Source organism: Alosa alosa, chromosome 2 (genome assembly GCF_017589495.1).
Source record: "Alosa alosa isolate M-15738 ecotype Scorff River chromosome 2, AALO_Geno_1.1, whole genome shotgun sequence".
Classification (NCBI taxonomy): Eukaryota; Metazoa; Chordata; class Actinopteri; order Clupeiformes; family Clupeidae; genus Alosa; species Alosa alosa.
This window is the reverse complement of record NC_063190.1, coordinates 11594206-11607951: the sequence shown is the minus strand read 5'-3', so window position 1 is coordinate 11607951 and position 13746 is coordinate 11594206. Positions and strand designations below refer to the sequence as shown.

Here is a 13746-nt window from a genome sequence, read left to right as displayed (position 1 = left end):
GCTTACTGTATGTGTGTGTGTGTGTGTGTGTGTTTGTGTGTGGTGTGTGTGTGTGTGTGCTTACTGTGCACGGTGAGGAAGGCCTTGGCAGTCTTGACGGGCATGGTGAAGAGAGAGCATGTGTACAGGCCCTCGTCGGAGAGGGACACCTCACTGATGCTGATGGTCAGCTCCTGAAACGAGGCTCGCACCAGGTTAATCCGACTGTCCCTCAGAGCTGCGGATGAAAGGGAGGGAGAGAGGGCGTGGGGTGAGAGGGAGAGAGAGACAGTGAGAGAGAGAGAGAGAGAGAGAGAGAGAGAAATTATATCCCTGATCAGTGATAGTTTGATAACAAAAATTCACTGTGATTTTTCCTCAACATTGTATAAATATGCAGTAAAAATTGAGGCTAGTTATTTGATCCAAAGAGACTCAAAAAAACATTAAACATTATAAGGTTGACATCATATGGTGCTATGGCTGTATGCATAAATCATAAGTTAGAAGCGTTTAATGGGTCTAAAAGGAGTACTATTAGTGGTAAAATAAAGTGTGAATACAGACAAACCACTGTTTTGTGCTATCAATTGCACCTGCATGTTTATTTTAACAGTGGCAGAAGGTTTGCATATGGGGGATGATGATAATGATGATGATAATTATGATGATGATGGTGATGGTGATGATAAGCATAATCACAGTTTTGTTTGAAGCTGCACCCTGTCACCGCTCAAACGCACCTCTCCTTTACAAAATGATGCCGATTATCACTGGGCCATTTTCTTCTGGCTTATTCTTAATCATTTGCCTATTACTGTATATGCCACTGCTGTCTTCATTTAGTGAAAGAAGGTTTTTCATTAAAAAAAAAAATACAAGTCAGTCATGCCAGTAAAAACTTAACACTAAACTTCTTTTCTATACAGTGTGATGCATTAACAGTGAAAAATGTGGAAAAAATGTGAAAAAAGTATTAGGGCACTTCCAGTCCTTGCTCAGCCCTTTACCTGCCACTAGCGCTAACAGGGCTGAAAGGCAGGCCGCAGCCCTGGTGACATGACAGTACTGGGCCACACACCTCTGCATACACTCTGAGTGGCTGTCCCAGGCTGCTCACTATCACTGACTTCCTAAGAGCAGATCTGTCCAGATGTAAACTGACCCTGTTCTTGGGCAGAACACCCACCCACAGTCACCTGTCTAAGGTGGGTTGAAAGACAAGATGTGTGCACCAGAGGAAATAAACAAAACCTCTGCTGTTGTGATGTGATCATGCCACAGCACTACAATAAACTACTTCAATGTGCATAAAAATGTGCTGGTTTTACTCTATCCTAAATTACTCTTATTTTTAACAGTACTGTAATTCACCTTTGACAAAATCATCAGCTTAATACTTAGACTATAACTCTACCTATACTTGCACTTTATAAGCCTATCTGAGAGTCTGTGTGAGATGCAAGATCCAGCAGCTGCAAGCCTGCTTTCTTTAGTCTCCTCTCTCCTCCTGGCGTGCCATGGTATTGTCTTGGTGTTAGAGCTATATGCACCAGCTCAGGGTTTCTACAGTAAACACTTCAGACGGAGAGTGGCTGGTAATTAGCAACTCTCTGTGTAAATCTACCCCTAACTCACACTGTCAACTCCAAGCCCCCCATTGGAGGGGAAAACACTACTTCTTTCTCACTGGGTCATTTGAGGAACTGACAAAACACACACACACACACACACACACACACACACACACACAAACACAATTTCTCTTTCTCTCTCGCTGTCTCACTCTCTCCATACTACCCTATTTTTCTTGCTTTCGGTTCCTTTCTCAGCCTCTTTTAACCACTCCTCTCTCTTTGTTTCTCTCTCTGTCTCTCTCTCTCTCTCTTTCTCTCGCCCAGTGTAATGGCCCACTAGGTCTTCTGCTTGTTGCTCCCATTTTTGTTAGCAAGTGTATCAGCAGGCTAGGCTAGAGATCATCTCATTTACTGACGCGCTGTACCGGCGCGCAGGTGTCTGAACAGCTAAATGGGCTGCATCCTCTCAGGTCTGGGGACCATTCTTACTTTGGATTCTGTTCCACAGCAGTGAACAGCACTATTAGTTGTTTGTGGTAGATTCATTGCCAGCAAGTCCTTTTACAGTGTAAAAGAACACTTATAGCCAAGGTACTAAATTGACATCACCAAGTGAAGATTTTGTCCATTTGTTTGTGCACTCATTCTGCTGTTTCTCAAATCAAAAAGTGTAAGCAAACTTTAAGAGTGCCTTTAAAGTTAGCAAACAGTTGAAAGACTAAGCAAACTTTGAGGAACCTTTGCAAGCAGCTCTAGGGTCATCCGAATTATGAATGCATCAAAGGCTATGACCACTGCTACATATTAGATCAATGATCCAAAACAGCGGTCTGAACTGGGCTGGGAAATTGAGGCTGTTGAATAATAGATCTGTGGAGTAAAAATGTTTCATATTCAGCTGGGTGCGATTAGATAGGAAAATGGCACCTGACCTCTGGTCTCAGTGACCAATGTGTGTGTTTTGTGTGTGTGTGTGTGTGTGTGTGTGTGTGTGTGTGTTTGTGTGTGTGTGTGTGTGTGTGTGTGTGTGTGTGTGTGTGTGTGTGTGCAGTGTGTGTGTGTGTGTGTCCATGTACACCTGTTGCCTCTCTTTAGTGACGTGATCTCTTGACTCATACCTATGCATGACTTGATATCCTCGTCAAGAGAACAATGTCAGATTTAATAGCAACAGACTTAAATATGCTAAAACATCTCTGCTTTATATGTGTTAATGTAGTATTAAAACAGATAAAAAAAGTGTCAAAATCTTTTAAATGTTTTTGAGAAACAAAAATTGTACAGGTGAGAGTGGTGTGTAGGCAGTGTACCAGTGTTGATTGCAAAGCAAGTGACTTCTCCCTCTAGCCTTCGCAATTATTTTTTCAATATCGTGCTCGGTTGAGCATTTTTAATGAATGCATAACGCAGGCACTCATGTGCCTAATGGCATTTTGCCTTTTAAGAAGCTAATTAAAATACAAGTTTACATAATAACCTATACCATCTCAGGTGAGTGGCAGATGTTTGCAATTAAAATGTGACATTCGTGACATGAAAGAGAGAGAAAAAAGAAAACGACACAAGAAATGACTACAACTAATGTGGGCGCAGTGAGCTGCCTGCTACAGCAGTGAGGGGTTAGGTACCTTGCTCAAGGGCACTTCAGCCATTCCTACTGGTCAGAGTTCGAACTGGCAACCCTCCGGTTACAAGTCCGAAGCCCTAACCAGTAGGCCACGGCTGCCCCCAAGCTGAATACAATTTGGTAATGACAGTTGGTTCTGTGATGGATCTATTGGCTGATGCTTTGAAAAAGGCAGTTCATCTGATGGCACTAGCCTTAGGGTTGCTTCTTCTGAGAGAAAATGTCACCTACCTTAAAAATCTATTGTGCAATAGGGTGGCACATAAAACTGAATTGAATTTAAGTGAAAATTTGTGAAAATGCAAAAAAAAAAAATAGAGCAATAAAAAAAAAAAATCCTGGAAGGACTGTCTTTAACTCCTAATACAAAAACAAATGCACAATAACACATTTGCTGAATGCTTCTGTCCTATTAGTAAAAGACTGTATTGACTATTATGGGATGGATGTGGTTTCATCACCATGCTGCTGAGCAAACCCTGCTCGTGACACTGCTCAGAGACAGTGGAGCCGCTCCAAGCATGCTCCTGTCATAGCATCTGAAAGAAATGTCAGACACTTGGCCAGTCTTTGTGTTCTACACCTCATTAAAACATCCAATTTACTGAAAAAAAAAAAAAAAAGAAACAAAACCCCTCTTCGCCTGAATCCCCTGTTGTACAACCTGCGTGCGTTTTGACAAAGAACATTTTGCAACCTTGGAGCAGGAGCAAGAAAAAAAGAAAGAAAACAACAACAAAAAAGAATGAAAACAATAACAAAAAAGAATGAAAAAAACAAAACAATTAAGATGGATTGGAGCCAAGCTGAATACAACCCTGACAGAATCCATTTCCCAGCTAATGTCTTAATGTATGCGGGGATGCTTTATGCACAATTCCTGACTCTCACATGTTTGAGTGTGAGTGTGTACAGTGTGTGTGTGTGTGTGTGTGTGTGTGTGTGTGTGTGTGTGTGTGTGTGTGTGTGGCAGTGCGTCTGGGGCCAAGGCTTGGGCCTGGACGTGCCAAGACCACTGCTGACTCTTACAATGCATGACGGGTCCATCTCCTCATTAGTTTGGAGTCTAATCATGAACACGTTTGGCAGGAGGTTGTATGTTGTATTATATAAAACCGCTCCCCTCACACACACACACAGACACACACAGACACACACACACACACAGACACACACACGCACACACACACACACACACACACACACACACACACACACACACACACACACACACACACACACACACACACACACACCTCTGAATTTCCTTCTGGCTGCCAACAGTGGCTGAGGAGCGGACGAACTGAGAGCTGAGAGCGTACGCTTTGAACAGGACGCCCAGGTGGGTTCAATTTAAGTTCTCTTTCCGAACGATAATAGCCACCACTGGGCTACACAAAGAGGTGCCTAGGCACGTTTATTTGTAAAGAATATCTCGTTCACCAGTGTTTTTTTTAGTGGAATAAGACAATAGGTGGGATAAAACAGAGAAGCACTAGCCCCGTGGGTCATCCCTGCAAAAATCCAGGATACTGTATGTTAGGTCAAGACTGATCCCCCAAATCCCCCAACCCTCCCCACACCCATACACACACAAACCTCATCTAAAAAAAACTCCACAAATCGGCTGATTGCGCTATCTTTTCCAAGATCAGAGTTCCTATCCGTACACACATCACATATCGCACACAGACACACCCACCCAAACACACACACACACACACACACACACAGAGAGAGACTTGGCATGCAAAGTGAGTACGGCCAGGTTCAAAGACTTCACAACACCAGTCATCAACGTTTGATCTAAACACAAACAAAATGAAAGAGTGTAAGTGCTCACAGTGCCTAACGATATGTAGCATAAGATAAGAGCAATCATAATTTCAACAGACCTCTCTCTTTTAAAGGGATTATTGAGCGCCACAAACCACCCAGGAGAGGAAAAGAAAGACACTTCCTCCAGTCGCTTGTATAACAGCCATTATACAATCAATACCAGGCAGGTGGAGAGAAATAGAGTTTGGGGGAAAAGTAACACTAACAACTGCTCACAGAACACACCCGTTAAAAAGTGACTATTTCACAAAGAGTGCGATTTGGACGAGACAAAGCTATTTCATTTCTGTATCAGTTATAATATGTGGTACATAACATACATACATAAGGAGTGACAATGGACTAGATATGCTGCACCTTCTCCATTCAAAAAGCAACACAGTGGCATAAACACGGCAAAGCCAGGGGGAGATGCGCATTTAACCTGGCTGGCAGGCACACAAAGCACAGCAGATGCAGAGAGAGAGAGAGGGAGGGGGAGAGAGAGAGAGGGAGGGAAAGAGAGAGAGAGAGAGGGAAAGAGAGAGAGAGAGAGGGAGGGAGAGAGAGAGGAAAGAGAGAGAGAGAGAGAGGGAGGGAGAGAGAGAAAAGGGAGGGGAGAGAGAGAGAGAGGAAGAGAAGGAATATAATGGCAAGATGGCCTTCTTAGCCATGCTTTTCTTTAACTCAGTGGAGAGCTGGGAGAGGCACACAGTGATTATCCAGTTCTTTCCTGCATTTCTCAGTAACAAGTGGTCGTAAATCAATGTGGACAGTAGCAATGCCACCCAGGATTGCCTATAAATAATGTGTTCAGTTCTGTCCTCACAGTGGAGTAACTACATACAGTAAATGTATATTAGGGACAAATTACTGGCCATATTGACCAGTAATTTGCACCAAAGTAGGTGGCCAGTGTCAGTTTTCTGCCGGTCAAGTATTACTGACGAGAGCAAGTTTAAACCCTGTATGCTGTATGCGAGTATGCTGCTATCCTTGCTGCGTAATCAATCAATTACTCAATTAGTCAATCTGACCTGAACTGATTATGATAAGTGTACTATGAACAACGGTTCTGTTCCATATACAGTTAACTTCTCTTGCTCAGGATCAGGTGTTGTGTAATCGGCTACTGTGTTGATTCTCCCAAAGTCAATCCAATACTTCTCTGTTTGACACATACAAATGCACTATTTTCACTGCAGGAGTAAAAGCTTGCATTTCACACTTGGGTGGTTTGCAGGTCTTTCTATTCCTTAAAGCAGCAGTAGTATAGCCTCTCTGTGCTTTCTTCATCAACAGGACAAGCAGCTCTCATAGCTGTGAGCATAAAGGACACCAGCTGCTTGGAAATCTGTTTTTTTTTCTTCCTCTCTCTCTCTCTCTCTCTTTCTCTGCCTCTCCTCTGTGTACAAAGTGTTTGTTATGGTGAGTGTTTTTCACAGCTTGATAGTAAATGCTCTAAATCTCTCTGAGAATTCTCCCTGGCCAAAGCTGTGAAAATCTGCCTCCATCGCTGCCACACTTCCACCAGTTCCTATTTTTCATTTTCACTCCAGCATCGTGGGCTGCTGCAACCCAACCCCTGCACACCTGCCTCTCCCTTATACACACACACACACACACACACACACACACACACACACACACACACACACACACACACACACACACACACACACCCCTTTGAACCCCTACCTCCTATCCCTTTTCTCACTGGCGCACGGTTAACAACGATAAATAGAATGAAACCATTTTCATGCCAGTCCCTTGGCACGCTACCGCCGGCTGACGGATTGCTAACGCGCCCACGACAGCGTGGCGAATCGACGAGAGGCTGTGAGAGCTGTTCTCGCACTCTCGCCGTGATGGAAACCCGTGGAGGAGGCTTAGAGACGCGGGGGTGAAAGGTCACTCAGCATACAGTATCACCCCTCTTGGACGCTCGCTGGCAGCCCGTGGTGAAGATAAAGTCAGCGAATAGTGTCAGGTGAAAACGGGATAGGGGGTGGGAGACGTGTCCCTGGCTGCCTACAGAAGCAACAAGGGTCCAATTCGATTTTCATGGGCAGACATGCACAATCCACTTATAGAAAATACAAGGCTAGCCTTGGGGCCTGTTGTCAAGGTAAAATGAAATTTGATATGATGACAGACAGTAAATCACGGTTAAATGTGTTGAAATTGTTACAGTAAATTATCTAGATATGTATATAAACAATCTATAAATTAAATTATATTAAATGTATAATTTGTTTTCTTCTGAATGAACGTAAGGAACAAAAGGCGATGATGACTGCTGGCAGATTGGTGATGAACATCTTAGCGTCTGTGAAAGACTTGGTGACTTTGGGAGCATATTTAAGCAGCTCAGGCCAAACACAGACAAACAACAAAGACTGGACTAGACAACAATAAGCCCAACTTTAAATTATCTGAATGTTCTAGACATCGGTGTGAATAATCTCGATCACCTAACCCTTAATTAAAAAACTAAAATCAGATTAACAACACATTAAGTCCACTCAAAGGGTAAGATCCTTGTCTCTTAAGTAATCAGATGGGTTTAATTTTTAAATCTGATTAGTCCAGCATTTTATTCCCATCTGGATTTGTCTTCTTGAAGTTCAGCAGACCAAAAGCAAGAATAACCCTGTTATTATGTCCAGAAAATCGTAGAAGGTCGCACTTGTTTGGCAAGATAGATTTCTGTCTGTGCACACTTGGCCCAAGGACAGCCTAGTTTGAATGGAAAGAGCCTGGTAATTGTCATGCAAAATCACCAACCACCGACTACTGCTCTTGCAAACCATTTGTTTCTTATTGCTGGACACACTAATAAATAACCTTGCTCATGCATGTTTGAATGGAAGCATATTACACACTCCCGGGAGATGGTGGACATTCACTGAGATTGTACCTGCTGGATTTCTCCAACACACCTGAGAGAACGAGAAGAGAGGAAAGAGAACAGCACACATCACACACTCCTTGGCACTTTGGGAGCAGACGGTCTAGGGCTGGGACTAAACTTGCCAGCCCTTGCCCCCTTAACAGCCGCACAGGAGACAAGTGACCCTCCCCCTGCTGAGCAAAGCCTGGCTGGGTGTCAGAGCTGAGATGGCATGTACCCCCCAACCCCTTACCTTTCTTGTCCCCGAAGAAGAGGGTCTGCTGTGCGGGGTTTGACCACTGGAGGGAGGTGTTGTCGTTGTGATCCACGCTGCAGGTCATGGTGGCTGTGCTTCCCTCCGTCACCGTCATGTTTTGGACGATGGGGAACTGCCCTTGGCTTCCTGCACAGACAGAGAGAGAGGGAGGGAGAGAGAGAGAGAGAGATGGAGAGAAAGGGACAGAGAGAAACAGAAAAGAACAGAGATAAAGGTAGAGAAGAGAGGGTCAGTCAGGGATGTGGATAAATAATAAAGCAGAACTCAGCTCTGAGTCACAGACGAAAACAGCATGGAGCAGTCACTTCTAAGACCATGTGAAGAGGAGCAGTAAGGCACACACATACACTCACCCCTGCACACACTCACACTGCCACACACTCACCACTGCACACACACACACACACTGGCTGCTACACCTGATTATGGAAGAATGGCACTGATCATCTGGGCACGCTCTGTCTAGGACCTCTGACTTAGTCTACAGTTCAGCTTAGCTGTCTGTGCATTCAGTTGGTTTGTGACATACCATTAGTTTACAACCTACTTCCCTGCCTAGCTGTCTGTGCACTAGGCAAGACACATTTATTTATATAGAGCATTTCATACACAATTCAATGAGCTTTACATAAATTCAATGTGCTTTACATAAACAAAGGCAAAGAATGGTGGTATATGAAAGCATCAAAGGACACAACAAAAATACAGTTTTAAAAGACTTTTCCATAAGCTTAAAGATTAAATGTTATTCTATTGCTGTACCTGTATTGCTGTAGCTCTTTAGCTTAAATGCTATTCTATTGTTGTAAGTCGCCTTGGACAAAAATATCTGCCAATTGACAAATGAATAAATGTAAATTTAAATAAAAAGCAGCATGCATAAATAAGATAAAACATGCAAATACAAATAATCTAAAATATTCCCAACAACCAACAGTGTTATTTGGTTATTATTAGGTTGCATCTGCATTATCAACAGTTATATTGAGGGTGCATTATCAAGAGTACTAAGGTGAATCGTAGATACAGAAGCTCATTTTCTATATCTATGAGTTCGATAGCTTCTGGTCTTTCTGGTATGGTGTCCTTAATTACTGTAATGACTCTCTAGCAGCACAATGTACAGACAGCCCTTCATTAGATGTGGTCAGTTCTTGTATAACAAGTCTAGCTGCTCTATTGTATATGTACAGTATAACCCTACAGAAGACAAAGGCATGAATGAGTTTTTCTAAATCATGTTTTTTCCCCAGTAATTTTGCCAACAATGGTAGATCAGATAAGGGTTTGTAGTTGTTTAGCATGGAATCATCCATATTCTCTTTGAGCAGGGGATTTACAACATCTGTTTTCAGGGATTTAGGAAATATGCCAGTCTGCAATGATGCATTTATAATTTGCAGCACGTCTGCTGTTCGGGTGTGAAAAACAGATTTGAGAAAGTTGGTAGGTAGAGTGTCCAAGCCAGAACTTGTGCTCTACATATTAATTCTGTTGTTTCTGAAAGTTTCTCCTGTTTATGCATTTCACCACAATCTGGATTATACCTGCTTTAAAAAGGTGGATATTTTCACCGCAAAACACTGTTGTTTTCATACAGATTCCGCAACACCTCCTCAGTCGCTCTCTCAACACTTTTCCCATAAATGCATATGAGTCAGAAATGTTCAGCTTGCCTGACAGCTGCTCTGTAGCCGGCAAAATGCTCTTTCATACGTGTGCGGTCTGTTCGCCCATACAATGGCATGTGTTAAGGCACAAATACAGCGTGAAACAGGACTATCCAGAACATGACTCGTGGAAGAGTTAGCCTCCATTTTGACCAACACAGAGACGACCAACTGAAGTGACAGTCTGATATCTGATCATTTTCATATAGATGAGTCATTGCATTAGGCAGAGTCTAACAGAACCGCAGGCTGTGGCTATATTTAAACCTGAACAGACTTAATTGCCTGTTTGGATGAATGAACACAACCGCAGAAGTTTTTCCTTTCTTGACTGATATATTTTTTTTGTTGCGTAATAACAGGGTTGTGAAACCAATCAGCTCAAATCGCATGGTTTCTGTGAGACCAAGATAAACAGCATGATATCATTACACATGCAGGCAGTCACCACAAATCACAATGCATTGCTTTTTAAACTAAGGAGATGTGTGTGTGTGTGTGTGTGTGTGTGTGTGTGTGTGTGTACAATGCATGTGTGTGTGTGTGTGTCACAAGATGGAACGCAGTTTCTGACTGTCACTGGACGGGTTGTTAGACATCCACAGACTGGACTTACCCACACATTTCAGGGACAAGAATAGAACACACATCTCCACACACATATAGAAATAGCCATAGCCACCTGCACACACACACACAGCCCTGTCTGCTCACTAAATGGAGCAGGGGTGCTCCACAACCTCAGAAGATTGGTGAATAACAGCTTAGCTAAGTGAGAAATTATTCACCAACTGTCACCCCTTATGACACCGCAGGGTTAGCCAGTGTTATAATAAATCTTCCTCTGCTCGGGTGCAAAGCGTAGGAGATAATGAAACCATGTGCATAAAATACCCTCCGGACATTAAATGAATAATACATGTTTATTTACTGTTTGGCAATGATACATCTCGCACCAGAGGTCAATAACTCCACATCGCAGAACTATGCTTTAGTGAACAGTGGGAGAGAAAGAGAGGACATTTGGAATGAGGGAGAGAATGGGAGGATAGAGAGAAACAGAAAGAGAGGCAGAGGCAGAAAGATGGGCAAAATAGAGAGAAAAAGACAGAAAAGTAAAGAAAGAGAGATAGAAAGACAGAGATGGAGACAGATGAGGGTGACGGATAGAGACAGGAAGAGAGACAAAAACAGTAAGAAGAGAGGAAAGATGTGTAAAAGGGAGAGAGAGAGAGAAGAGAAACAGACAGATACAACCATTCAAAGCAGTAGAGAGAGGGTGAGGGAAAGAGAGAGAGTGATATAGAAACAGAGTGAAAAGAATGAAGGTGCAGTCCCAATGCAATTTTATCAACGCTCGTGACTGCTATCGATTGCGGCGCTGCCATGAAAGCCGTTTACAGTCACAGCAGCACGTCTCAATAGACCGGCGGCCCTGTGACTCCTCAGAGCGGTGGCACGAGCAGTCTGCCCTCTCTCACGCCTGCAGCAAACGCACCATCCAGCCGGAACACAGCCTCGTCTGACGACTCCTCCTCAGAGCGGCGGCACAAGCACTCTGCCTCCTCTTCTGCCTCCAGCAAACGCAGCTTGACCACAGCCTGCCACTGCACAGGCACAGGCAGGAACCACAGACTGGCTTCATCGTCTGCAGAGAGCCCTGCTGTCCTGTCTAGCCTCCCGAGGGTCACTTGTACATTTCAATTATGTAGCTGCTTCAAAAGTAGTTACCCTTAGTGTTTTCTTTTACCCACATGCATAACATATGGGTGACATGATGATGCTTTAACTGATCTACTGTTTGGACCTATCAGCTCATAGCAGTGACACCCCGAATCTTTCTAAAGCATTGCATGCATTTTTCATGCAAGATGGACAGAACATTTGACACAAGGCATGTGCAAACAATACTGGTAATCCAGGCAACGTACAGGATTGGAAACTGCTGGCTGGCTGTTGTCAGAAGGCAACTTAAAGTTCTACAGTGTGTCATTGTATCTTCAGTGGGACCAGACATGGTGTTGCATTCTGAATGAGAGCCCACTGTGTTTACTTTATTGAGCTAATGATTCCCTTTGAAGATGTGATGGGGGAGCATTGGAAAGAAGTTTAAGCATTAAGTGGAACTGGGGACAAGGCTGGTAAGCACGCGTCAGACCAGTGGAGATAGGTGTTAGAGGCTTTTTTTGCTAAATCAACCACATCACTTTTGTTGGAGTTTGGTTTTAGAGTATGTTCACTCAAAAGAGCTTCGAAGGAGTTGTCTAAGGCTGCTGGAAAAGAGGCTGCTATGGCTGAGGTGCTCACATACTTTTGGAGACATGTGAATTAAACTATATTATGAAGAAGCCCGCTGTAACAAGACATTCTGAAAGATTGCATGCAGGCATATTTGCCATGAACTCATTCACATTACAGCAACAAAAAATATCATCCTCCATAATTGACTTTTGATTACTGTCAAACATTAAAGTAAATATCTGTTAAAATATGTTCCTTAACTGCGCTCCTTATGTTTTTTTTTTACTGCAAACCATTTGCTGTTAACAAAGACACTGAATAATTGGTCTCTAAAAAGCCATCTGTATATTGGTAACAAGTTGATTAATTTGAAATGTGAACAAAAATATTATAAAGCCTTATTTTTGATGTGATGTGCTGTTCTTTTATTGTGATTAAGCCACTTTGCCTAAAATGATATAAGATGGAAGCAATATGTTTAAGTATAAAAAAGAAACACGCATGCATGACGGAGAGGGATGCTCTCTGCCTGAGAACTGAAATAAAAGAGAGTGGACTGAGTGGGCAGACTATAGGGCAACCCACCTGCATTGGAATGGGAATAATTTCAGCACCATTACCATGGACAGCGCCCCGGCAGACTGATTACAGAACATGACTATGCTGATGAAGGAGGCGACTCTGTCTGCCTCACTGTTCTAAAAACTATACAGTTTTGTTGTTGTAGTTGTTGCATAATCACAGGGTTGTGAAACCAATCAGCTCAGATCGCATTGGCAAGATAAACAGCATTATGCCATTACACATGCAAGCAGACACCTCAAATCACAATGCACTTCTTTTGAAATGAGGGAGAGTTTACTGTGTGTGTGTGTGTGTGTGTGTGTGTGTGTGTGTGTGTGTGATCTGTCTGCTTCGGTGTGGTTATTATCCCTTGGCTCTACAGGCCCTGACCCCGTCTCCCCAGTCTGAGGGAGGCCATGGTGTCAGGAGCTACAGGCCAAGTCATTTACAGACTTGACTAAGAGCTCCTGCTATTAACGGCGCCTGTTAAAAATGGGACAAAGACTAAAGGAGCACTGAGAAGGGAAAAAAGAAGACACAAATGGATCCCTGGATATGCCTTGCGCCTGGGTTAGAAGCATAGATTATTCATGAGAGGGTCTCATGATGACAAATAACCTCTCAAATCTTCTTCTCCTCTCACTCCTCTCCTTCTTTCTTACCTTCGAGGCTGACAGTGTGGTCGTCACATTACAGGAGTATGTCTACAGATCAGAGGGCTGGCTTCATTTCAGTCAGAAATACTGTTCAATGCATATGGGATTGGAATAAATCTGTGTAAAAGCAGATCTGTGTAGCAGATAGATGGCCTACTCACACTTACTGTGAGTGTGATTCTAATGAACGTGTGTGTGTGTGTGATCATAGGGAGAAAAGGAGGGGCCTCTCCAGCTGACTGCACCTCATAATTAGAAGCAGCTTCTCACTGAGTGGCCACTGGGCTGCAACAGGTGGAGGACACAGAGAGAGAGAGAGAGAGAGAGAGAGAGAGAGAGACACACACACTGCCTGTGATCATAAAGGGCTCCTTCTAACCAGGAGTCTAATTAGACAATGGACTGCCTGATTCAGACCTTGACCTTATGCTCATCTCTGTCAAA

General features: G+C 43.3%; 1 protein-coding gene across 3 annotated transcripts in view; it reads right to left on the bottom strand.

The window, feature by feature from the left end:
* Window positions 1–13746, bottom strand: part of LOC125291166 (cell adhesion molecule 2-like) — a 231256-nt gene that overhangs the window by 22996 nt on the left and 194514 nt on the right. For all 3 annotated transcript variants that reach the window (XM_048237763.1, XM_048237765.1, XM_048237764.1), the window contains 2 exons: window positions 8148–8297; window positions 65–217 (listed from right to left, as the gene is read on the bottom strand). In XM_048237763.1, the coding sequence (XP_048093720.1) occupies window positions 65–217; window positions 8148–8297 (303 nt within the window). The remainder of the gene's footprint in view (window positions 1–64; window positions 218–8147; window positions 8298–13746) is intronic.